General features: G+C 41.8%; 3 protein-coding genes across 8 annotated transcripts; all 3 read right to left on the reverse strand.

The window, feature by feature from the left end:
* Positions 1 to 1808: 1808 nt before the first annotated feature.
* LOC109908577 (caspase-9-like) lies at positions 1809 to 13066 on the reverse strand. 6 transcript variants are annotated; one of them, XM_031794518.1, is made up of 6 exons: positions 12761 to 13056; positions 10132 to 10311; positions 9709 to 9913; positions 9586 to 9620; positions 6019 to 6080; positions 1809 to 3198 (listed from the first exon to the last, which is right to left on the reverse strand). In XM_031794518.1, exons 2-6 carry the CDS (start codon positions 10261 to 10263, stop codon positions 2958 to 2960), a joined length of 675 nt encoding a protein of 224 aa, XP_031650378.1. In that variant the 5' UTR covers positions 10264 to 10311; positions 12761 to 13056; the 3' UTR covers positions 1809 to 2957. The 6 variants fall into 6 exon arrangements, with proteins under 6 accessions (XP_031650378.1, XP_020362831.1, XP_020362833.1 ...); XM_020507242.2 differs by having other exon boundaries at positions 9510 to 9620; XM_031794515.1 differs by lacking the exon at positions 1809 to 3198 and adding an exon at positions 3522 to 3805 and having other exon boundaries at positions 9510 to 9620; positions 12761 to 13061.
* A 2978-nt stretch (positions 13067 to 16044) lies between these two features.
* Positions 16045 to 21500, reverse strand: agmat (agmatinase (putative)). Its single transcript, XM_020506794.2, has 7 exons — positions 21080 to 21500; positions 20599 to 20801; positions 20232 to 20280; positions 19340 to 19535; positions 16902 to 17081; positions 16665 to 16749; positions 16045 to 16581 (listed from the first exon to the last, which is right to left on the reverse strand). The coding sequence occupies exons 1-7, from the start codon at positions 21394 to 21396 to the stop codon at positions 16505 to 16507; spliced, it is 1107 nt and encodes a 368-aa protein (XP_020362383.1). The 5' UTR covers positions 21397 to 21500; the 3' UTR covers positions 16045 to 16504.
* A 232-nt stretch (positions 21501 to 21732) lies between these two features.
* On the reverse strand, positions 21733 to 26992 carry pink1 (PTEN induced kinase 1). Its single transcript, XM_020506793.2, has 8 exons — positions 25883 to 26992; positions 25357 to 25638; positions 24979 to 25085; positions 24664 to 24846; positions 23789 to 23952; positions 23407 to 23534; positions 23031 to 23261; positions 21733 to 22796 (listed from the first exon to the last, which is right to left on the reverse strand). The coding sequence occupies exons 1-8, from the start codon at positions 26234 to 26236 to the stop codon at positions 22515 to 22517; spliced, it is 1731 nt and encodes a 576-aa protein (XP_020362382.1). The 5' UTR covers positions 26237 to 26992; the 3' UTR covers positions 21733 to 22514.
* Between the last annotated feature and the right edge of the window lie 258 nt (positions 26993 to 27250).

Below are 27250 nucleotides of genomic sequence, written 5' to 3' on the forward strand. Positions count from 1 at the left end.
TCAATAAGCAAAACTATCATGAAGCATGTACTTTTCTAGCCCTTTTCTAATGATTTAGTGTTAGCCTGGAATAACAATTCAACAACAACAGGAACATTATGGTGATACTCTTTTTTTCGTTTTTCTTTGTTACATACATATATTTTGAAGGATACAAATTCAAATGTGTTACAAAACTCTATACATTCTTCTTAAAAATTGTAACACAAAACATTGCAAACAAGCAGATAAACACAAAAACAGCAACATCGTGTAACTCTTCTGCAGTAAAATCTCGCACACCCAAGTAATTCTCTGCAGCTGCCACCACAACATCTATCCTCTGTGATTTACGTACCATTCCTGCGATACAGTTGACAACCATGGCCACCAACGCCAAAAAACCAACCTTACTGATGTACGTTATTCCTATCACTCTCTATTTGCCCCAGCCTACTCACAGGGATCCTCTTAGGATCCCTCACCCTGGACCCATTTTCCTCTCCTACTCTCTTCACTGCCTCAGCATACAACATCTTCTGTACTACTCTGATCCTGGCCACCTCAACCTGCCTCTCTCTCACCATGGGTACCCCTTATTGATGTCACTTGTTAAATCCACATCAGTCACTGTAGATGAAGGGAAGGAGACAGGTTAAAGAAGGATTTTTAAGCCTGGAGACAATTGAGACACGGCTTGTGTATGTGGGCCATTCAGAGGGTGAATGGCTAAGACAAAATAGGGGGGGAAACTCAGTATTAGGAAGGGGTTCTTAAAGTTTTGTACACTCAGTGTATATGTTTTTCAATAACATTCTTTGAAAGTCTTTCAACTTTACTCATGTTTTTTTGTGTTTTTTATGGAAAGTTTTCTGAGAACATTACTTTAAATAGAACCATGAGGAAACCTGCAGAAAACATTATGCTGAAATACTGAAATTCCCACAGAAGAACGTTGTTTCGTAGGGTTCTCTGAACAAGCATATCTACATGTACATACTACCTCAATCAGCCTGACTAACCGGTGTCTGTATGTAGCCTCGCTACTTTTATAGCCTCGCTACTGTATATAGCCTGTCTTTTTACTGTTGTTTTATTTCTTTACTTACCTATTGTTCACCGAATACCTTTTTTGCACTATTGGTTAGAGCCTGTAAGTAAGCATTTCACTGTAAGGTCTACTACACCTGTTGTATTCGGCGCACATGACAAATAAACTTTGATTTGAATTTAAGAAAATTAAAACATTTAAATAGAACATTGTGGAAATGTTATGCTGAAGTATTGAAATTCCCACAGGAGAACGTTGTTTTTTTAACATTCTCTGAACCTTTTGAGAACATTCCCAATGTCAAACAAGTTGGAGAACTTGCCGAGAACATTACCTAAAATTAAACTAAATGTAACAATGTTTGAACTTTTAGGAAACATTCTGTTAAAGTAAGGAAAACCCCCCCAAAAAGTTCCCTAAATGGGGTGAGAATGTTCCAAAGCCAAGCAACTATCCTGCCCCATCCCAGAACGTTGTGGGAAGGTTATATGTCAAATAACCATGGGACAACCACAGTCTCACCAAGCTCTAAGAAGCAGAATGATAATTAAGAGTTTAACCCTGGCATTTCAGCTGCAGCTCATTCCACTATGTTTCCACTCCCTCTCAAAAGCTAGGCTGCAACAACACTGTTCAACACAACGAGATTTGTATTTTCATGTGTATTAAATGGCCTTAAACAGGGTAGTTACATAGGCATGTATGGTAAAGCGTAGTACTATATAACTACAGTATAATTACACTTTACCTGCATATAATGCATATGCATTAGCCACTGTAATATGGAACAAAGGTTTTATTTAATCCAGATGCCAAATCTGTAGTAAATTGCATTGCACATCCCATGACATTAACACAAACATACAGTACCAGTCAAAAGTTTGGACACACCTACTCATTCAAGGGCTTTTCTTTAGTGTTTTACTATTTTCCACATTGTAGAATAATAGTGAAGACATCACAACTATGAAATAACACATATGGAATCATATAGTAACCAAAACAGTGTTAACAAATCAAAATGTATTTTATATTCTTCAAAGTAGCCACGCTTTGCCTTGATGACAGCATTGTAAATTGTGATCTGTTCTCAGGTTAGAGCTGGCTCCTCTGCTTCTCTTGGATTCAAGAATGGCAAAGGATTATTTGTGTTGCAGGCCTCAGAAACCACAATGCTGTGATTTGGAATATAAATAAAAATAATTCACCATTACAGATTGGTCTTCAAGTTGTCCCTGGAGCTGGCTTGCTTGTGGACCAAGTCAATTGGAATTGTACTGCACAGCTGTGGTCAGACATCTATGATATAAATCAAAAGGATCAGCCCAAAAATATTAAACACTTCTAATATCAATGGATTCCAACCCCTGGAAGTGGGAATTGAGGGACCCAGACGTGGATTTTAGAATTTAGTATCTCTTTCAGGAATTTCCCTTCGCATGTCGAAACATATCAATTTACTTTATAATTATCAAACTCCTGAATCCTGCTTACTGCATTTGAAAGCCACAATGACTCACAGGCACCCCACCCCCCATACAAAAGACATGTTGCAACGGTAACCTTTAAACCTTAAAACAAAATTAAAATAGTTTAAAAAACAGTGTACAAATATGACCAGAACACAATTACACAATACATTTTGGACATCACATTGTTAACCTAAAGTACAGCACAGCAATTCACTAAATATTCACCTGAAACTAATTCACACAACATGGAAATTACATATTATATACAATTTATTTTCTGGCTAATAGTAAGGTCATCAACAGTCCTGATTGATATTTCTCAGAGAGCTTCTCAAGGTAAACAATTGTTTTTTTTTCCGCTGCAATTCTTTTGATTTTCACAATGATTTTGCATTCTCAAAAATGTTGAGTGTAAAAACAAGAAATGAAAGAACATTAGAAAAATTTCAACAAAATTACAATCTTGGTACTCTTTGATCACATATCCAAATAAACATTGATAGAGAAAATTGGAATTGTTTTAAAAGGGCACATGAAGAGACAATTTCCTGAGAGTGAAACACTGTGTTGTCATGACACGATTGGTCTCTGGCAGGGCAGGGCTTGGAAGTAGAGAAGTTTGCGTAGAAAGTTAAAGGAACCAGGCATCTGTTTGTAGAGGCCGTTGGCCGTGTATTCTGAAACTTCATGGTGTACCTGAACACAAACAACATGGAAAGCTTCATAAGAGGATATACTTTAATATAATTAAAAGTAAATACAGCAGTATTTTAAAAAGACAACAAACTTACACAGGTGGATTGTATTTATCATCATTAGTCATTTAGGCCAACATTGGATCATTCAGAGATCCTCACTGAACTTCTGGAGAGAGTTTGCTTCACTGAAAGTAAAGGGGCTGAATAATTTTGCACGCCCAATTTTTCAGTTTTTGATTTGTTAAAAAAGTTTGAAATATCCAATAAATGTCGTTCCACTTCATGATTGTGTCCCACTTGTTGTTGATTCTTCACAAAAAAATACAGTTTTATATCTTTATGTTTGAAGCCTGAAATGTGGCAAAAGGTCGCAAAGTTCAAGGGGGCCGAATACTTTCACAAGGCACTGTAGCTGGGGACATCCTCACCTTTTGTTTCAGGTTTCTTTTGACAAGAACAATAAAGTTCAGAGATTTGAATCTTCTTTCCAGTTTTTCACAGTCTTTGTTGGACCCTGTGCGCTTACTCAGCTCCGACTTAGGCTCAAAATCGACATTGTTTATGATCAGGCAGTGTCCACAGGGGTTGGCATCCATCTTATAACTCTGAGAGAATATGAAAGTAAAGCATGCAAAGATTCCACAGTATATCCAAACAATCAGGGAACTGGTTGGACTCAAATTTAGACTTGTTGCAATCTTGACTAGGCAAGATACAGAGTATGTGGAAATATCACATTTAAATAAGTATTCAGACACTTTAATCAGTACTTTGTTGAAGTACCTTTGGCAACAATTACAGCCTCGAGTCTTCTTGGGTATGGTGCTACAAGCTTGGCACACCTGTATTTGGTGAGTTTCTCCCATTCTTCTCAGCAGATCCTCTCAAGCTCTGTCAGGTTGGATGGGGTGCGTCGCTGCACAGCTATTTTCATGTCTCTCCGGAGATGTTCGATCGGGTTCAAGTCCAGGTACTGGCTGGGCCACTCAAGGATATTACGAGACTTGGCCCGAAGCCAATCCTGCGTTGTCTTGGCTGTGTGCTTAGGGTTGTTGTCCCGTTGGAAGGTGAACCTTCGCCCCAGTCTGAGGTCCTGAGCACTTTGGAGCAGGTTTTCATCAAGGATCTCTTTGTACTTTGCTCCGTTCATCTTTCCCTTGATCGTGACTAGTCTCCCAGTCCCTGCCGCTGATAAACCTCTCCACAGCATGATGCTGCCATCAACATCCTTCACCGCAGGGATGGTATTAGCCAGGTGATGAGAGGTGCCTGGTTTCCTCCAGATGTGACGCTTGGCATTCAGGCCAAAGAGTTCAATCTTGCTTTCATCAGACCTTAATAATATTTTTGCTCATGGTCTGAGAGTCCTTTAGGTGCCTTTTGGCAAACTCCAAGCGGGCTGTCATGTGCCTTTTACTGAGGAATGGCTTCTGTCTGGCCATTCTACCATAAAGGCCTGATTGGTGGAGTGCTGCAGAGACGGTTGTCCTTCTGGAAGGTTCTCCCATCCCCACAGAGGAACTCTAGAGCTCGGTCAGAGTGACCATCGGGATCTTGGTCACCTCCCTGACCAAGGCCCTTCTCCCCCGATTGCCTTTCCAAATCATGTCCAATCAATTTAATTTACCACAGGTGAATTGGGTTGTGCCGTGGCGGAGATCTTTGTGGGCTATACTCGGCCTTGTCTCAGGATGGTAAGTTGGTGGTTGAAGATATCCCTCTAGTGGTGTGGGGGCTGTGCTTTGGCAAAGTGGGTGGGGTTATATCCTTCCTGTTTGGCCCTGTCCGGGGGTGTCCTCGGATGGGGCCACAGTGTCTCCTGACCCCTCCTGTCTCAGCCTCCAGTATTTATGCTGCAGTAGTTTATGTGTCGGGGGGCTAGGGTCAGTTTGTTATATCTGGAGTACTTCTCCTGTCCTATTCGGTGTCCTGTGTGAATTTAAGTGTGCTCTCTCTAATTCTCTCTTTCTCTCTTTCCGGAGGACCTGAGCCCTAGGACCATGCCTCAGGACTACCTGCCATGATGACTCCTTGCTGTCCCCAGTCCACCTGGCCATGCTGCTGCTCCAGTTTCAACTGTTCTGCCTTATTATTATTGGACCATGCTGGTCATTTATGAACATTTGAACATCTTGGCCATGTTCTGTTATAATCTCCACCCGGCACAGCCAGAAGAGGACTGGCCACCCCACATAGCCTGGTTCCTCTCTAGGTTTCTTCCTAGGTTTTGGCCTTTCTAGGGAGTTTTTCCTAGCCACCGTGCTTCTACACCAGTATTGCTTGCTGTTTGGGGTTTTAGGCTGGGTTTCTGTACAGCACTTTGAGATATCAGCTGATGTACGAAGGGCTATATAAATTAATTTGATTTGATTTGGACTCCAATAAAATTGTAGATGCATCTCAAGGATGATCAATGGAAACAGGGTGCACCTGAGCTCAATTTCGAGTCTCATAGCAAAGGGTCTGAATACCTACACAAATAAGGTATTTCTGTTTGAAATTTTTGTAAAATTGCCAAAATTTCTAAAACCTGTTTTCACTTTGTCATTATGGGGTATTGTGTGTAGATTGATGAGGACAATTGTTTATTTAATCCATTTTAAATAACGCAGTAACAGAAAAAAAATGTGGGAAAAGGGAAGGGGTCTGAATACTTTCCAACGCCATGTTTATAGCATATTGTGTGTTATATTATAAGTTCAATTCAACATAACTGAAATACAACAATTCCTTTAGAGAGTACTGTCAAAAACCACAATAGGGAACTGATGCTTACTTTAGCCTACAGTAAATAGAACCAAAAGGCAAGATAACTTACCTGAATACTGTCACGTCTAACTCTTCCTGTTGCCCTGGGTTTTCCAAACTCCCTTTCAGGGGCTGTAATAAGCATGGAATAACCATGGAATAAACATCACCACATTTATACTTGAATATGCAGACTCAAATTCCTTACAGAAAATTGATGTGAACACTTACAGTGGCAAGAAGAAGTGTGTGAACCTTTTGGAATTACTTAGATTTCTGCATAAATGTGTCATCAAATTTGATCTGATCTTCATCTACAACAATAGACAAACGTAGTGTGCTTAAACTAATAACACACAAATGATTGTAATTTTCTTGTCTATATTGAATATATAATTTAAACATTCACAGTGTAGGTTGGGGAAAGTATGTGAACCCCTAGGCTAATGACTACTCCAAAAGTTAATTGGAGTCAGGAGTCAGCTAAACTGGAATCCAATCAATGAGACGAGATTGGAGATGTTGGTTAGAGCTGCCTTGCCCTATAAAAAACACCCACAAAATTTGAGTTTGCTACTTACGAGAAGCATTGCATGATGTGAACCATGCCTCGGACAAAAGAGATCTCAGTAGACCTAAGAATAAGAATTGTTGACTTACATAAAGTTGGAAAGGGTTACAAAAGTATCTCTAAAAGCCTTGATGTGCATCAGACCACGGAAAGACAAATTGTCTATAAATGGAGAAAGTTCAGCACTGTTGCTACTCTCCCTAGGAGGGGCTGTCCTGCAAAGATGACTGCAAGAACACAGCGCAGAATGCTCAATGAAGTTAAGAGAATTCCTAGAGTGTCAGCTAAAGACTTACAGAAATCTCTGGAACATGCCAACATCTCTGTTGATCAGTTTTCAATAGATAAAACACTAAACAAGAATGGTGTTCATGGGAGGACTCCATGGAAGAAGCCACTGCTGTCCAAAAAACCCATTGCTGATCATCTGAAGTTTGCAAAAGTGTACCTGGATGTTCCACAGCGCTATTGGCAAAATATTCTGTGGACAGATGAAACTACAGTTGAGTTGTTTGGAAGGAACACACAATACTATGTGTGGAGAAAAAAAGGCACAGCACACCAACATCAAAACAACATCCCACCTGTAAGGTATGGTGGAGGGACCATCATGGTTTGGGACTGCTTTGCTGCCTCAGGGCCTGGACAGCTTGCTATCATCGACGGAAAATTGAATTCCCAAGTTTATTAAGACATTTTGCAGGAGAATGTTAGGCTATCTATTCTGGACCCTGATCTCTCTTTTGAAGAACATATCAAGACCATTTCGAGGACAGCTTTTTTCCATCTACGTAACATTGCAAAAATCAGAAACTTTCTGTCCAAAAAGATGCAGAAAAATTAATCCATGCTTTTGTCACTTCTAGGTTAGACTACTGCAATGCTCTATTTTCCGGCTACCCGGATAAAGCACTAAATAAACTTCAGTTAGTGCTAAATACGGCTGCTAGAATCCTGACTAGAACCAAAAAATTTGATCATATTACTCCAGTGCTAGCCTCTCTACACTGGCTTCCTGTCAAAGCAAGGGCTGATTTCAAGGTTTTACTGCTAACCTACAAAGCATTACATGGGCTTGCTCCTACCTATCTCTCTGATTTGGTCCTGCCGTACATACCTACACGTACGCTACGGTCACAAGACGCAGGCCTCCTAATTGTCCCTAGAATTTCTAAGCAAACAGCTGGAGGCAGGGCTTTCTCCTATAGAGCTCAATTTTTATGGAACGGTCTGCCTACCCATGTCAGAGACGCAAACTCGGTCTCAACCTTTAAGTCTTTACTGAAGACTCATCTCTTCAGTGGGTCATATGATTGAGTGTAGTCTGGCCCAGGGGTGGGAAGGTGAACGGAAAGGCTCTGGAGCAACGAACCGCCCTTGCTGTCTCTGCCTGGCCGGTTCCCCTCTTTCCACTGGGATTCTCTGCCTCTAACCCTATTACAGGGGCTGAGTCACTGGCTTGCTGGGGCTCTCTCATGCCGTCCCTGGAGGGGGTGCGTCACCTGAGTGGGTTGATTCACTGTTGTGGTCATCCTGTCTGGGTTGGCGCCCCCCCCTTGGGTTGTGCCGTGGCGGAGATCTTTGTGGGCTATACTCAGCCTTGTCTCAGGATGGTAAGTTGGTGGTTGAAGATATCCCTCTAGTGGTGTGGGGGCTGTGCTTTGGCAAAGTGGGTGGGGTTATATCCTTCCTGTTTGGCCCTGTCCGGGGGTGTCCTCGGATGGGGCCACAGTGTCTCCTGACCCCTCCTGTCTCAGCCTCCAGTATTTATGCTGCAGTAGTTTATGTGTCGGGGGGCTGGGGTCAGTTTGTTATATCTGGAGTACTTCTCCTGTCCTATTCGGTGTCCTGTGTGAATCTAAGTGTGCGTTCTTTAATTCTCTCCTTCTCTCTTTCTTTCTCTCTCTCGGAGGACCTGAGCCCTAGGACCATGCCCCAGGACTACCTGACATGATGACTCCTTGCTGTCCCCAGTCCACCTGGCCATGCTGCTGTTCCAGTTTCAACTGACCTGAGCCCTAGGACCATGCCCCAGGACTACCTGACATGATGACTCCTTGCTGTCCCCAGTCCACCTGGCCATGCTGCTGCTCCAGTTTCAACTTCTACCTGACTGTGCTGCTGCTCCAGTTTCAACTGTTCTGCCTTATTATTATTCGACCATGCTGGTCATTTATGAACATTTGAACATCTTGGCCATGTTCTGTTATAATCTCCACCCGGCACAGCCAGAAGAGGACTGGCCACCCCACATAGCCTGGTTCCTCTCTAGGTTTCTTCCCAGGTATTGGCCTTTCTAGGGAGTTTTTCCTAGCCACCGTGCTTCTACACCTGCATTGCTTGCTGTTTGGGGTTTTAGGCTGGGTTTCTGTACAGCACTTTGAGATATCAGCTGATGTACGAAGGGCTATATAAATAAATTTGATTTGATTTGAAATTTGATTTGATTTGATTTGATCTATCCGCCAATTGAAGCTCAACAGAAGTTGTGTGATGAAACAGGACAAGAACCCAAAACACAGAAGTAAATCAACAACAGAATGGCTTCAACAGAAGAAAATACGCCTTCTGGAATGGCTCAGTCAGAGTCCTGACCTCAACCCGATTGAGATGCTCTGGCAAGACCTCAAGAGAGCAGTTCACACCAGACATCCCAATAATATTGCTGAACTGAAACAGTTTTGTAAAGAGGATTGGTCCAAAATTCCTCCTGACCATTGTGCACGTCTGACCCGCAACTACAGAAAACGTTATTGCTGGCAAAGGAGGGTCAAACAGTTATTAAATTCAAGGGTTCACATACTTTTCCCACCCTGCACTGTGAATGTTTACACAGTGTGTTCAATAAAAACATGAAAACATATAATTGTTTGTGTGTTATTAGTTTAAGCAGACTGTGTTTGTCTATTGTTGTGACCTAGATGAAGATCATATCAAAATGTATGACCAATTTATGCAGAAATCCAGCTATTTCCAAAAGGTTCACATACTTTTTCTTGCCACTGTACATGGAATGGGTGTGGTGGGCATAGGCTTCACTGATTGAGTTGGATAGACAGGGGTTACCACTTGAGCAGGCTTGACAGTGTCCATAGGTGAGTCTGTCAAAATAGAGCAGTCCAGAACAAATATAAGAATTTCAGCAGTATGGACCGATATTGTAATGAATGACTACACATGCCTACTCACAAACTGGTAAAGGCCTAACGACTGGCCGGACATGGACAGGCTGAGGTAGAGGCTGGTTTTGTGGTTCTCCATCCAGTAGGAGCTCTGCTAAACTATGCTGCCCTGTCTCATGAAGGCACTCTATTAAAGCTGGGAACGCCAGACTCCCGCGGGTCTCCAGGTCTCGAACCAACTGCCTGGCCTGGCCTTGTCTGATCCCTGAGCTCTGAAATAGAGGAACAAGGTATGTGCTTTTGAGAACTGAAACAGTGGCATATGACGCATGGTAATAATTCAGGTAACCTGTTCATAGTCTCACACACCAGACTTCGCAGTGCGTAACAACATGGGATGAGAATAGCCTAATCATGATGATGTTTATCATGAATCGGGATTCTTTCAAAACAGACAATAATAGTCAAGAAGCATACCATCACACACTACCTTTATCTCGTCGATCATGTCTTGAGTAAATATTCCTTTTGACAGAAGTCCATGATACATATCTGACGGGTTCAGGTCTCTCACGAGATTGACCCTATTGCGTTGGAGAATCCTTTTGTGTCTTTCCTCCATTCTGTAGGCTTAGGCTTTATGAAGCATGGAACAGGAGATCTACAATGACTGTGGCGGAGAAGAGAAATTACCAAATCAGTTTACAATAAGTGTTCTTAAAACATATGTATTTACAAAGACAGTCCCAGTACTACAAAATATCAATGATCAATACAAACAGCAAACAGGCAGAGAAGAAGATTACTTTATTGTCCAATTGAACGGAAATTCGACTTCCGCTTTATCCCAACCCGTTCAAAAGACTACCCAGCCCTTCTAAGGTCTTCGAAAGCCAAGTCAACAAACAGATTACCGATCATTTTGAATCTCACCATACCTTCTCTGATATGCAATCTGGTTTCAGAGTTGGTCATGGGTGTACCTCAGCCACGCTCAAGGACCCTAAACGATATCTTAACCACCATCGATAAGAAACATTACTGCGCAGCCGTATTCATTGATCTGGCCACGGCTTTCGACTCTGTCAATCACCACATCCTCATCGGCAGACTCGACAGCCTTGGTTTCTCAAATGATTGCCTCGCCTGGTTCACCAACTACTTCTCTGATAGAGTTCAGTGTGTCAAATCAGAGGGTCTGCTGTCCGGACCTCTGGCAGTCTCTATGGGGGTGCCACAGGGTTCAATTCTTGGACCGACTCTCTTCTCTGTATACATCAATGATGTCGCTCTTGCTGCTGGTGAGTCTCTGATCCACCTCTACACAGACAACACCATTCTGTATACTTCTGGCCCTTCTTTGGACACTGTGTTAACAACCCTCCAGGCAAGCTTCAATGCCATACAACTCTCCTTCCGTGGCCTCCAATTGCTCTTAAATACAAGTAAAACTAAATGCATGCTCTTCAACCGATCGCTGCCTGCACCTGCCCGCCTGTCCAACATCACTACTCTGGACGGCTCTGACTTAGAATACGTGGACAACTACAAATACCTAGGTGTCTGGTTAGACTGTAAACTCTCCTTCCTGACCCACATCAAACATCTCCAATCCAAAATTAAATCTAGAATTGGCTTCCTATTTCGCAACAAAGCATCCTTCACTCATGCTGCCAAACATACCCTTGTAAAACTGACCATCCTACCAATCCTCGACTTCGGCGATGTCATTTACAAAATAGCCTCCAATACCCTACTCAACGAATTGGATGCAGTCTATCACAGTGCAATCCGTTTTGTCACCAAAGCCCCATATACTACCCACCATTGCGACCTGTACGCTCTCGTTGGCTGGCCCTCGCTTCATACTCGTCGCCAAACCCACTGGCTCCATGTCATCTACAAGACCCTGCTTGGTAAAGTCCCCCCTTATCTCAGCTCGCTGGTCACCATAGCATCTCCCACCTGTAGCATACGTTCCAGCAGGTATATCTCTCTAGTCACCCCCAAAACCAATTATTTCTTTGGCCGCCTCTCCTTCCAGTTCTCTGCTGCCAATGACTGGAACGAACTACAAAAATCTCTGAAATTGGAAACACTTATCTCCCTCACTAGCTTTAAGCACCAACTGTCAGAGCAGCTCACAGATTACTGCACCTGTACATAGCCCACCTATAATTTAGCCCAAACAACTACCTCTTTCCCTACTGTATTTATTTTATTTATTTATTTTGCTCCTTTGCACACCATTATTTTTATTTCTACTTTGCACATTCTTCCACTGCAAATCAACCATATCAGTGTTTTACTTGCTATATTGTATTTACTTTGCCACCATGGCCTTTTTTGCCTTTACCTCCCTTATCTCACCTCATTTGCTCACATCGTATATAGACTTGTTTATACTGTATTATTGACTGTATGTTTGTTTTACTCCATGTGTAACTCTGTGTCGTTGTATGTGTCGAACTGCTTTGTTTTATCTTGGCCAGTTCACAATTGTAAATGAGAACTTGTTCTCAACTTGCCTACCTGGTTAAATAAAGGTGAAATAAAAATAATTTAAAAAAGACACACATACATACACAGTTTGGAGTGGAGAGGTCAGAGCAGAGGGCGTGGGGCCCATGGAGCAGCTGGGATATAGGATTCCGATACTGCGTGTGCCAACTCACATTCCAACTACTGTTCCCAAGGCAGACCCAGGATTTGAACTTGCTGGCTCATGAAAAATTGTGGAAACCTGCCTAGCTATAACCATCAAAAATGTATGTTTTGGGACACATTGGTGGGACCAAAAACACATAATTTGAACAATGTTGAGCAGTAATTACTCAATTCAAGTCATTATAAAATTCACGCTGGTTTGGTTCCTAGAGTAAACAATAAAACGGTTTCCGTTGCCAACGCAACGTTTTGTAAGACACAACGTTTTGCAACGGAGTACGACTAATGAATACACCCCTAGCTAGGTAAAGCGTTAAGATACATGTTATTGAAACGATGTCGACCACAGAGAGCTACGCGGAAGTACTGAGTTTTAAAATACCAAAAATTGAAATAAATCGAATACACAAACTATAATGACAAGCAGTGGTGATAAATATATTTTTTTTTACCAGCTCCGTGTGATCACTCCCCACGCTTCTCTCCCCTCCTTTAATTTTTCAACGACTTCCTTGTTTACATCACACTTCCTCGTGGTTGGTGGATTGTAAAAGACTGTAACTCCCACAATGCCTTTGGTGTCTCCCGTTCGCACTCACTTGATGCAGTCCCAGCAGGTTATCATTTAAGGAGAGAGATAACAGTAGAGAGCTCAGATGATGCTACAAACTACACATTGTCCATGCTTTCCTTTCGCAGATAAACAGTGACCATGTTGAGGAATGTGGCAGAAGAACAGTTGATCCAGACAGGTGCTTGAGGTGTTTTGAGGGCACCATATAGCTCCGCATTGACATGATTGATTGATTGACAGTAGGTGGGGGCGGGAGGTCCTGTATAAATACAAACTCGCTTCCTTGACAACTTCCTTCACAATAGCTCTGCGAAGCGCAAGAAGTATGAATATCCTGACTTCTGCAGAGGCAGTATTGCAGTAAATGCTATATGGCCACTGCAGACGTCGGATTGACCATGCAGCGCCATTTAGGGGTGTTTTTACGCACGACATGAAGCGGAGTGCCTGGATACAGCCCTTAACCGTGGTTTATGGGCCATATACCACAAATCCCGAGGTGCCTTATTGCTATTATAAACAGTTTACTAACATAAATAGAACAGTAAACAAGTATTTTGGGGCCATACACGTGGTATATTGTCTGATAGACACACGTCTGAAATGCTGTTTCAGCCAATCAACATCCAGGACCCAAACTACCCTCTTTGTAATGGTGTATATAGTGATACATAGCATTGTACATATAACATGAGTATTCATATGTGAGTGTTGTGGAAAGCTGCCTCTTTGGGGGGTTGGCAGAATCCAGCAGTTATAACATATTTATAACCAACCTATCATATCCTTTCTTTTTGCCCCTAGGAGCCTGACGCTCCACTTTTCCTTCTTGAACGTGGACAAGCACAGTGCATGGGTGGAGACGCTGTGGAGTTCGCCCAGGATGCCATGCAGATAGACACTGACGAGGACGATGGCGCCGCCACAAAATAGACTACACGGGCTACATCCTGGCACTCAACGGCCATAAGAAGTACCTCTGCCTCTTCAGGCCTGTCTACACCGGGGAGGAAGGACCTGGGGGCGCCACTGGGGGAGGGAGAACGTCTGGGTCCAGAGAGGACCACCCACCACGCAGGTCTGTGCCCAGGTCCCGCTCCAGATCCACCACAAACTGGACCACCTGGGGCTGTGGATGGAGAGGCTGATGGAGGGAACCCTTCACAGGTACTACATCCCTGCCTGGCCTGGAGAAGATCACCGCCCCCAAATAGGGGGGGGGGGGGGGGAGATAACAGGACGCCTACCGAACATCCTGACTTGTGGGCAAAACTTTTGTGAGGTTTGAAATGAATTACATGCAAAGTCAGGATTCCGGCCTAAATAGTACCAAAGCTATCTGTGTCTAAAAGCCAAGATTCCAAGGTGTCCTCATGGCAATGTATTCAGGGGGAGGTTAATGTATGTTTTGAGTGCATGCACTGGGACATAGTTTGAAGAAATGACTTTCAATAGTGAAGTTGGCTTGACTCATTGAGACAGCTGGACTACATTCATCTGCCATCTCATGTTCTGCTGGAGTTAGCTAGAGCTGTCTTTTTTTGCACTTCAGATATTTGTTTCTTACAGAAGTACTTTAAAGTAGGATCGATAGAGGGAGGGTACAGAATATAGTAGATCTAAAAGCAACAACCGTTGAACAATTCCTAGATCACTTACCTTTTGGGATCCCTTCCTCTGCATGCTGTCATAATAGTTACATCGTTATATCTGCTGCTGTTACAACCTCTAGATGAGCTAACTTAATCACTGTGGTCATAAGTAGACTCCTGCCTTTTTAAAACCATTGTCCATGCTATTCATGTATGTAATCTATCAGATTGTGTTCTGATATTAGCTTCACTGTCTCAATGGTGATTGGTAAATTCTGTGAATAGAGATGCATGTCTCTACTAGATCTATTTTGTTCACCATTTTGATCGTTTCTTGAACTTAAGGCTTATTATTGTGCAATATATAATGGAACTATAATGCCTTCCATTTCCCCTGGCAGCTAATATTTCATGTTTATCCTTCTTCATGTAGACATAGGCTAATATTGAAAAATCTACACAACGTTATTATTGTGCTTTTTGTTACATGACCAATTGCAAGCTTTTTACATTAGTCTATTTTACTTTTTATTCTATTTTTTACATCACATAGCCAGTGGCTTCAGTGGGCTCAGTTGGTAAAGCTTGCAACGCCAGGAACCACTACGAAAAATGTATGCAATCACTACTGTAAGTCGCTCTGGATAAGGGCGTCTGCTAAATGACTAAAGTGTATGTAGCAATGATAAAGTGTATGTTGGACAACATTTCATGTGATCTATTTTAGAATAGATAAGGGCAGAGCAAATGCAAATTAAAAAACAATAACTGTGCTTAACCCAATTTACAAGCATTAAACTCTGATATTGTCGTCATGACAATAGTGTAGTTATATTTGGGAAATGTAAATGCTGTACATATTCTACCTTCTACCATGTTATCTGTACATATTCTACCTTCTACCATGTTATCTGTACATATTCTACCTTCTACCATGTTATCTGTACATATTCTACCTTCTACCATGTTATCTACATATTCTACCTTCTACCATGTTATCTGTACATATTCTACCTTCTACCATGTTATCTGTACATATTCTACCTTCTACCATGTTATCTGTACATATTCTACCTTCTACCATGTTATCTACATGTTCTACCTTCTACCATGTTATCTGTACATATTCTACCTTCTACCATGTTATCTACATATTCTACCTTCTACCATGTTATCTGTACATATTCTACCTTCTACCATGTTATCTGTACATATTCTACCTTCTACCATGTTATCTGTACATATTCTACCTTCTACCATGTTATCTACATGTTCTACCTTCTACCATGTTATCTGTACATATTCTACCATGTTATCTGTACATATTCTACCTTCTACCATGTTATCTGTACATATTCTACCTTCTACCATGTTATCTACATGTTCTACCTTCTACCATGTTATCTGTACATAGTCTACCTTCTACCATGTTATCTGTACATAGTCTACCTTCTACCATGTTATCTGTACATAGTCTACCTTCCACCATGTTATCTGTACATATATTAACATCATACTATAATATATAAAATGACTTTTTACATGCATTTTATAATAACATGGTCATATCATTCATCAATACTGTTGTTTATTTGATTATAAACATGTTTTTGTTACAAAATCACTATACTATTAACCCTGGTACAATGTTGACAAAATAAATGTATCTGATTTGCAGATGTCTCAAAGGTTCTGCTACAGTGCATATCCTCTAGCTGTGTGTAAATAAATGTATCTGATTTGCAGATGTCTCAAAGGTTCTGCTACAGTGCATATCCTCTAGCTGTGTGTAAATAAATGTATCTGATTTGCAGATGTCTCAAAGGTTCTGCTACAGTGCATATCCTCTAGCTGTGTGTAAGTAAATGCTTTATGTTCACATGTTGCAGAGACATTCTATTTTTCTGCCTTACCAGTCCTTGTTTGGTGTGATATGGTCACACTGGTGATTAACCTCTGATTACATATTGAATCTGTTCAGTAACAGTGCTATTCTTTCGATTAAATATGTGCAGAACCTCATCACATAATTAGTCATAATATTTTGTCTTTGGAAGGACACACATCATTTCAAAGAGCAGGTTGGCGGCAGTCAGTGCTGTATTGCCTGCAAAAAAACGTGTGTTTGAAATTATACTCAAAGTAAAACAGATTATTCAATGTGACACAGAGTCATGATAAGTACAGTACCTGTGGTGTCATAGGGTGGAGACACCTCCACTAAATCACACCCCACCAGGTTTAGGCCATGGCAGCCCCGGATGATTTCTAGTCCCTGGGTGTCACACACACAAAGAGGAAAACATAACACCACCCTCTGTGTCAGCAGCTGCCTCCATCTCATATCTGTATTATAACATAGTAACAACTAAATATTCTACCAAATGTCTGTAAAAACTACTAAAACAAAGTGAGGTATTTCCTTACTTGTATGGATGTGAGGCCTGCTATCTCTGGTGTGCCTGTTCCAGGGGCAAAGGCTGGGTCTAAAGCATCGATATCAAAGCTGAGGTAGACTGGACCCGTCCCCATCTGAGTCCGAACCGCAGCCATGAGAGGAACCAGGGACTTGAACCAACACTCCTCCACCTGAACCACACGGAATCCCTACAGAGCATATACACACACACCGAGAGCGAGAGAACATACACACACCGAGAGAGAACACATACACACATTTATGTTTTTCCTACACACTTTTCTGTAGTTGGTAATCAGACTTAGGTGCGTAACGGGCTTTGCAGGCGTGGTTCCCTTGCGAACGCTGAATAAATGTAATTCAACTGCTGAAAACCCTCCCAATTGGCTGGCGAACAAATTCTCTTGTGGTTTTCATTCAATAGGGTTTTCAGTACATTTATCTTAAGCCATTCCTTTAAATACACTGTACCTTTCATTTGAATTTTGTCAACAGACTAGAACACATTGAGAGAACGGGTTTAGAATATAGGGATCAATGAAAGAAAACCATCTAAATAAATAAATATTCGTCTCCGTTTCAACACCAACTGGTAAATGCAAAAAATACTCTGATCTTATAGATTATTTAGGCACATTTTTGGGTTAGGAAAGTATGTTTGAATCATTTAATATATTGCGCATGAAATATATTGATTAATCAAAAATACAGTAGTTTGATTCATTCTGAAAATTGCCACATTCAGTTCTTTAACCCATGGTAATGTTGGAAGATTAGTGTATTTACATTTATAATAGGGGGAATAGTGTACAATAGTAGGCTACACCCTCATCTATTGCCTGCACTAACCATGGAACTGTGTGATGACAGCCAAGTATTGCACCGTGTGTCGGGTTCAAACTGTTAGGGCTCGGTCTGCGCTCCGCTCCATAACGATTTAATTAGCCTATATGTCTTTCATTTTTTATATTATCAACTGTTACTAATAGAGCCCCACAGTGGAGGTGTCATAATATCCATAGAACCTAGTGATCAAACAGGGAAATGGTTCCAATAGTTTTTCCACCATTTCCATAGGGGATTTTAGAAACACTTAAAATAAGGGCTGTGTTTTGTGTAGGCTTAACCTGGTGTGGCGTTTTGATAACAATGTAAATCTTTCTAGGATAAGGTGACTTTTTTTAATCAATACATTCAGCTCTATTTACTCTCAGATTCGAAAATGCTAATTAGCATCAAAGTAGATGTCATGCAAGACTACAAATCCCTGCAAGCTCCTGCATGACACCTTTGCTAACAGGTATTGTGTCAATTTAAAACTTGCACAAGACAGTTCACAGAATTGTCCATTTAAAGAAATGTAGCCAATTTATTAATTACTAAATTTAGCTTACATTAGAGATCCTTACCTTTGACTCGATTGAACAGTCTTGTCCAGATCATCATGGCATTTAAAGTTTTTTATAATAGCCACATTAGCAGCTAATTAGCATTTCATTTTGGGGGAGTAAATACAGGTCAATATATTGATAGAAGTCACCTTGTCCTAGAGACTTTTACAGTTACCAAAATGTCATGCTAGGGTAAGCCTACCCAAAACACAGCCCTTATTTTGTGGAAAAACAATTGGAACCATTTCCCTGTTTGACCACTAGGTTTTATGGGTATTATGACTATTACTGTGGTACTCTATAATTCTCAGCAACGTGGTGTTTACGGAGGAAACAAATGAAGGTAAACAAAACTATGTAATTAAATTGAATGATAATGTAGGATATACCAACTGAAGGGAACTTCGCAGTTGAATATGAGTTATTAGACCTACTGATAGTGTTATTTAAAATGATAGAAATAGGAAACGGGGTAGCCTATAATTAAGACCTTCGAGAGTGCACATAGCTGCAAGTTAAAAGGCTGTACAATTAAAATTCTGCAAAATGGCACAGCATTTCATAAACTTTACTGTGAGAAAGTTGATATGCTCAGTTTGCTGCCATATGACTGGTTTCACATTTGTCTGCAGTGATTATAAGGTAAAATGTATCTAAAACAAGTGTCATTTATATTTGCAATACCCTTATCCAAACAGATTACTTATTTAACTAGCACTTAGCACTTATCAATAGCTCTTATGAAATTGTAAATTAAAGTGCATGGAGAAAGAAGTGTTATGTCTATCGGGAATTAAGTCAAGATCAGAATACAGCGTTTCTGTAGACACACCTCCGCCACGCCTTCAATTCAAGGTCAGAATACACAGAGAGAACAAAGTGCATAAAAAGGGAATAGCGTTCCATTTACGTGCAGTTAACTCAGGCCGGAATGGGGGCCATAAAGAGATATTTTAATCATATATAATGTTTATTATTTGACCTATTTTTTTACTTTTGTGAATGTTTGTGTCCCCCTAGGTGAGGACAACCTCTACGCACAGTGAAGTGAGTACCTGTGCTCGGCTCCACTCATAGGCATCAGGTGAGTAACCTGTACCACGCAAGCCTATCTGGACGACCCTCTTGCAGTCTAGCAGGCCCTCCTCCACACAGCGCCTGAAGGGTGTCCCGTGGCCAATCTTCTCCCCCAGGACCACGTCACTTGTGTCGGCATGAGCATCCACATGGATGAGACCCACAGGGCCGTGTCTAACAAACAAGGGATACAAATGTACTGTTTCACAAAGTTCGATTCCGCCCAGTCCTGTACCAAAAATTGAGCTGAACAGAGATTCTCCATTGAAAGGTCATTTTTTTTAACCAAATCACAAACATGTATGTTTTAATGGCATGTTATTGAAGTGTCCAGACACTTTTTTTGACAGTTCACTTGGTTTGAGAAAATTACCCGACCGGCGATAGACTTCCTCAGGCTAATTCCGCAGTATCGGGGCAGTGATGAAACATGAACAAAGGCTCCAGAAACACCCACATAGGTCCTTTTAGAAACTGAAATGCTCTCAGTATAGTGATGCAAGTCATTAAATGTTGTACAAATTGAGTCATTGCGAACTTCTGCCAATTTACATTCCATGATGTTGGACTTGAACGATACTTTTTGCAAGCATGGACGTACATTCTATCAGCACAATGGGGGACAAGAAAACCCTTGCATGCTCGCACACCGATACTGCAGAACGAGCATGAGGAAGTCTATCCATGGTGGGGTAAGTCTCTCAGAACCAAGTGAAATCGCAAAAAAAAGTGAACACTTCTATAACATGCATTGACATTTATTTGTGTTTTTTGCAAACCTCTCCTTTAATATGTCCAGGAAACTGGCCCTGAAAGTATTCTAGTTATTCTGGCATTTTACAAATGTAGAGCTACTGATACACTACTTACTTCTCAGCAACTGCTTGGAGAATAGGGTATGCTATGGTGTGATCACCACCTGTTAAAAGACCAAATAAAATGTACCCTATCCAGTTAAACATACACCTTAACGTTAGTGTGTCATGCCAACACTTTGTAACAGTAACCTTTGTACTATAATTGTCAGGAAGGTTCATAAGCAGGGCAAAGATGAACCATTCAACGTTAGCCTAAATGTGTGACAAGGAGAAAGAAGCAGCAGGTGTTGTTTTGAGGCACATCTGAAAGGAATATCGATCACTGTTGAAATGTAGTTAGTAGGCATTTGCTATAATGTCCAAAATCCCTTTCCCCACATCTCAGATTGCATAGTGTAGAAATGGGTGCTCCTCCTCACCCATAGTAAGGGGGATACAGCCCGTGGCCAGGATTGTAAGGTAGGCTTCCCGGATTCGTCTGCAGGTGTCCTTTAGGTCATACACGTTGACGTTGACGTCCCCAATATCAGCAACCATCAGAGACTCATAGGGGGCTGCCCGGGTGCCACTGTTGTAGGCCCTCAACATGGCCGACTCGGCTCTGATCTGACGGGGGCCAAATCTGTAAAGGACCATGCATGGCCCTACTTTTAAATAACATTGGTTGTAACACGCAGAATTAGTTTGACACATGCTGTCAACTGACCAACCACTAGATTAATTCATAAATTAAATGTGTACATTATACTACAATTTACAAATATGACTCTCAATTTGTTAATGAAAATAAAAGGTAAAAATGCACATCTACTGCAAATGTGATAATGGATTTCAAATCAATTAGTACAGCCCGTACGAGTACAGTATTTGCATAGATCAGGCAGTGCAGAAGTAGGCTACCTTGTCCCAGGTCGGTTGGAAGTACCCGTATCGATTGGAACACCAACAAATGCTGCATCAAGTCCATCTGCGGTCTCTTGGTAAGGTAACTTGCCCATTGTAGCAATTCCAGAGACCCTCGCTACAAATTCGGCGCTCGGAGGGACATTGTAGCGCTTTCCTGAGCAAAGTCGTCTAGGGGTGGTACATGGACGTCGCCTGTCAAGTGTCTTGTTGCACACTGCTGACACTTCCGAAAAAGTATCGGTAATTCTTATGCATGACCGCCGTAACGTTCCCAGAATGTCAATTCGACTCGTTTTCAAAAGAGACAGCATACTTTCAATAGATATAACAGCGTAGTGGTTGGCGACTTTTGATTTCAGCTTCTGGATTCCAGGGCGTTTTTTTGGGGGTTGCGTTTACAATTCCACAGAGCTATTAAGTACATGGATTGACTCGACAGAAAATTGGCAAGTGTTTTGACCTATGCTTTCATGTTCATATGATTGGAGATCTATGCACAGTCAGATCTCTCTGACAGGCAAATACGTTCTAGGCAATAAAAGGGGGTGATGGGAAATGCATTTTATTTATCAGCGTACAATCTTTGCTAGATAATGAAATACATTATTATATTGCTATCAACGCTAGGGACTCAAGGAAACACCAAGTTCAAACACTAACACTTTATTATAATCTTTGGATGTCTTTTACACTACATCCAGTGTTTATTAAAAACATTCTCACAATTAAAAATGTAGCTTCACAAAGTGTTTGTTGTCAGAGACAAAACTCATTCTGTAATTTTTATAGGACTATATTCTAAAATGTCCCATGAATCAATTTTTGCATGCATGGACTTTCATTTGATTTAAATAAAGGACTTAACTGAAAATGTGAAGTACAGTGATCTGGTATTGCTATTAAATCTGAACTGATATTCTGCTACATAACCATCTGGAGATATTTAGATGCTTTATCATATCATCCTTGACATACAGTAAATACATTGACTACCTCATGGTCTTAGTCAAAAACACACTCATAGAGGCTATGGAATAGTCTATATGAGACCGTAGTGGTGTAACTCAGGTAAGATGTGATGATTTGGAAAATACACAAACCAAACAAAGGGGTAAACCTCAAGCATGTCATTGACCAGGTCCAAACTGGACATAAAGTGCAAAAATTCCCCAAATAAAATTCAACCCCCTAACATATGGAGTCTAGTCTTAGCATTAATTAAAAAGTGCTTATATGTTTCCTGAAAGCTCTATAGACAGGGGTGGAAATGGGGAGAGAAACTATTTAGATTTTATATTGGTGGGTTCCCACAAATTCAGTGACATTTTTTATTCCATTTTCCATCCCTGGCACTACGTTCACCTACATTCAAACTCAACGGGTTAGACCAGAGTTACACATATATGTCTCTGGGTTAGACTGAGAGGACCTAAAGCGACATGATGCTGGCTCTGCCCTGTTCTCGTCCGTACATGAGGAAGCTGACAGCCAATCGGAGGTCTTCCAGGTCCAGGTTAGACAGGAAGCACCTCTGTAGCTCCGCCTCCACCGAGCTCCCACTGGGGCCGCAGCCCCTCAGGATCACCACAGCAGACTGGCACAGCAGCCAATCAGCTAGCTTCTTCATACCAGCGCTGTCCTTATTGGCAAGGGCACACCTTCCCCAGAGGCTCAGATGCAGCATGTTGGCAGCCACTCTGGCACTGGGGCGCTGCAGAATAAATAGCAATAGGAGCATGGGATTCTCTGATGGTGATTAGTATTGGAAGTCATTATGTACACTAAGCCCTTACGTAGTGAATGGAGTACTGCATAATGAACAACTTCAACTTGTTTCTCACAAAAATACTCAGAATCCCTGAGAAATTGGTAAATAATTTTTAACATACCCTTCAATGAAGTGATGGCCATATAATCTAATTCCATTCCTTACTAGACTCTGTACCTTATTGGGGTTCCTACGCAGAAGCAGCTTGACGACAAGTTGCATGTCAGCAGATACACAGGCAGGCAGGGCAGGAAGCTGGATCTCCTGGAAATTCCTGCTGTCCAGTCCACCTGCTCCATAGAACGGGTTGGCCTGGCCAAATATCTCATAAGAAATGGTCCCGACAGCCCATGCATCTGCCTTGCTGTAATTGATAACCACACCCTGCCCAGGAACTGCAGTGACAACCTATAGTGAGATAGAAGTGTATTTTAATCCCAAAATCAGGAAAATGTTTCCATTTATGTTAACAGTCGGTCACAAGAGACAATGCTTGCATGAATCTTGATTGTATAGGTTGTTGTTCTCTATTTCTCTGATGATAGGAGCTTACCTCAGGTGCCATCAGGCAGGAGTTGCCTCCTCTGTTCACCCACATAGTGTTGAAGGGTAGTTGGAGACTAGAGTCACTCTGAGCCAAACAGCAGCCGAAGTCTGTTATTACCAGGCGGGGGCAGCCCTCTGAACAATAGAGATGCCAAATAGCAATAGGATTATTTGATTAAAACTAATATGATAAGCATTAATTAATTAATTAATTAGTATCACATGCCATGTAAATATCTTCATTTGAGTTTGGAGAGAGAAAAAACATCAAGACAGAATTCTGACCATATCTTTTGTAAAATTAATTTCATATTTAACTTTTTAAACATGGCAAAGCTTAATGACACTCAAGATACCATGCATGAGCTTGCCCTGTTTCTCTCTCTGACCTGAGTCAAACTCCAGGAGCACGTTGTCTGATTTAAGGTCCCTGTGAGCGATGCCCTGTCTGTACAGGTGGTCGACCCCCTCTAGCAGCTGCAGCACCATCAGAGAGCCCTCTCTCCTGCTGGGCACGTTCACCTCCAGGTACTGACGCAGGGTGCATGGGTAACTATGGAAACAGGGGGAGGAAAGATCAGGATACACTAGGTTAGGTGAACAAATAACTAGTGGGATGGACAAAACTGCACACAAAATGGTCCGGTCTGGAAAAAAACCAAATGCTTTTTAGTCCAAGAGTTGACTGTCAGAAATTGTATAGGAAGAGAGACTGTAGACTCCTGTAACAACAACTTTATTATAAGATTAGCAAAAATTAAGCAATCAACCATTACCAAGAATGGTTCAGAGGTGAAAGCTTAAACATAGTCGGGTTTCTGCTTTTATAGAAAAAGTACAACCTCTTGTCTACGTGGCAGTTTAGCAGATGTGTGGAAACAGGCGGAACAGTGTAAAAGGCGATTGGTTTGTCTGTGCAGATTAAGATAGCCCCAGCATGAGGGCTCAACCGTTTAACTGTGTTTTGTCACAGTTCACATTATAATGTGCTCCTTCCTGCAAGGTTCCACACAGCTGACTTCCTGCAGATAGTAAACCCCACGGGATGTCTCACATGCTGTAGCCGCACCTAAACGGATCTTAGCTAAGTCACACAAAGACAAGTTTGTATCAGGTTAGAAAAAACACTAGCATATAACAAGAGATTATTCTTTAAGCAGTGAAACACAGGACTGCATGACTAATTGTGTAATTTTCCATGACACAAGTTAAGCTGGGGCTGGGACACTGAGATACAGAATGGATGTGGGAGAATGATCCTTACTTCTTCATGACCAGGAACAGAGTACGGTTGTTGCCCAGGCCCTCAGGGTTGAGTCTGGCGGGCAGGACATCAGGGTACTCCTCCTGGGCACCGGGTAGAAGGGGTACGTCCGCTGTGAATGCCCGGAACACCCTGATCACATTGGGGTGGGCAGAAACCCTCTTGGGCACTTCCCCAAAATACCTGCAAAACAGAGCAACGGAAATGAAACTTGCAATGCCCTCTTTTGATGCATGGCAAAACACTCAAAATATGTTGGGCTATTTTGTGTCTATTGAAAGTAAATTAATGCTATGACTGACTGCTGATACTAACCCATTTAGTGCAATCTGTTCCTCTTTTTCCTGTTTCATGGCAAGAGGGCCTGCAGGGACCAGCTCCTGGGACATGGATCTCAGAATAGCCTCGCTTGATGAACCAGCCTGCAGGGGAACAGGGAAGACAGTCTTATTACTATGCCAATTGCACGCTGAACATAGCCTATATTCTACAGTAATATAACATTTTTAAAAAGTAACACTCTCCCTGTGCCCCAATAATCTGTCATTTTTTCTGAAGTGTAGATTGGTGTAAGAATGGGCTAGACTGTTTCCACCAAATTTGTTAAACCAGTCCTTTCACTTTAAATCCATGAAGGAAAGTGAACAAGTGCAAACTTCAGGGGAAAAGGACATTATCTTGACAGACACCCACCCCAAAGTTCCACATCATCTTGACAGCTAGAGGATAGATGCCCAGAGAGCTGGAGGGGCTCCTCAGAGACCCAGTGGCCACCTCTCCATCTTCACTGGGCTGGTCATTTAGGGAACACCGGTCACTCTCCCTGTCCCTGGGCACAGATAATGGTGCCACAGCTTCATACACTGCAGCGTTGGAGCCTTTTCCTATCTGCTTCCCAATAACGTAGTCCTCCAGCTTGTAGCCCGAGTTGAAGCACTTGAGTGGACTGCAGTACTTCTTCTTGGTAAACACAGCCTTTAGAAAAGAGGTGAAATTTAGTCCTTTTAGATTAAATAACACATTTTTATTAACGTTATTAAATTATTAGATATGTAATTATTATTTTATTTGACTAAATGTAATATTTAAATGTGATATTCCTGTCCAGACTAAAGATAAAAACTGATGACTCACAAAAATGTCTTTTTTTAAACATATCAATCAAATATTTCACATTGTTGATTGCTAGCACTTTGTTGTCAACATCCATGTTGTTTACCTGGATTTCCTGGCATGTCGCAGCACTCCTTCGATCATCATCGAGCTGTTTTTCGATCAACCCCACACCGAGACCGAAAGCCAAAAACACTGCTCTGTTTCTTGGCGAGCCGCTGCCCCCAAACCTCCTGAAACCACCGGACTGCAGCTGTGCTGCAAGACCCCTCAACGACATGCGGAAATATCGGTACCGAACTGGCAGGAAAGTCTGAGGCTGAACGGTGCGGGCCGGTTGGCCTACACGAAGACGCTCACCTCGGAACTTTGCTGCAAGTCGACCAGCAGGTTTGAGACCTAGCTGGATAACCGAACGTCCCAACTCCACCCCACGGCTGATGGCATGTTTTACAGACATGCTTTACCAAAAATGGTACGTTTCGCTTTGTTTTTACTTTCTCAGTCAGTCCTCGTCGTTGATAACTTTACACAACTTCTTCGTTGAGGTTTAAGGGCGGTTGTTATCCAATAAATGTTGCATTACCGCCATCTACTCGACTGGAGTACAACTCCCGTATACTGCTCCGCTATTTAAATCAAATCTTATTGTCACATACATATGGTTAACATATGTTATTGCGAGTGTAGCGAAATGCTTGTGCTTCTAGCTCCGAAGGTGCAGCAATATCTAACAAGTAATCTAACAATTCCACAACAACTACATAATACACACAAATCTAAGTAAATGGATGGAATAAGAATATGTACATATAAATATATGGATGGGCCATGACAGACCAGCATAGACCGTATAAAATACAGTATATTCATGTTGGATGAATAGTGCAAAATATGTAAACATCATTATTAAAGTGGCATTAATAAAGTGACTAGTGATCCATTTGTTAGAGTGGTTAATGATTTCAAGTCTGTATGTAGGCAGCAGCCTCTCTGTGTTAGTGATGGCTCTTTAACAGTCTGATGGCATTGAGATAGAAGCTATTTTTCAGTCTTTTGGTCCCAGCTTTGATCCACCTGTAGTGACCTCGCCTTCTGGATGGTAGCGGGGTGAACAGGCAGTGGCTCAGGTGGTTGTTGCCCTTGATGATCCTTTTGGCCTTCCTGTGACATCGGGTGCTGTAGGTGTCCTGGAGGGCAGGTAGTTTGCCCCCGGTGTGCTCTGGAGAGGACCACCCTCTGGAGGGCCCTGCGGTTATGGGCTGTGCAGTTGCCATACCAGGCGGTGATACAGCCGACAGGATGCTCTGAATTGTGCATCTGTAGAAGTTAGTGAGGGTTTTAGGTAACAAGCTAAATTTCCTCAGCCTCCTGAGGTTGAAGAGGCGCTGTTGCACCTCCTTCACCTCACTGTCTATGTGGGTGGACCATTTCAGTTTGTCTGTGATGTGTACTCTGAGGAACTTTCCAAGTG

The sequence above is a fragment of the Oncorhynchus kisutch genome, linkage group LG17, assembly GCF_002021735.2.
Source record: "Oncorhynchus kisutch isolate 150728-3 linkage group LG17, Okis_V2, whole genome shotgun sequence".
NCBI classification, from domain to species: domain Eukaryota; kingdom Metazoa; phylum Chordata; class Actinopteri; order Salmoniformes; family Salmonidae; genus Oncorhynchus; species Oncorhynchus kisutch.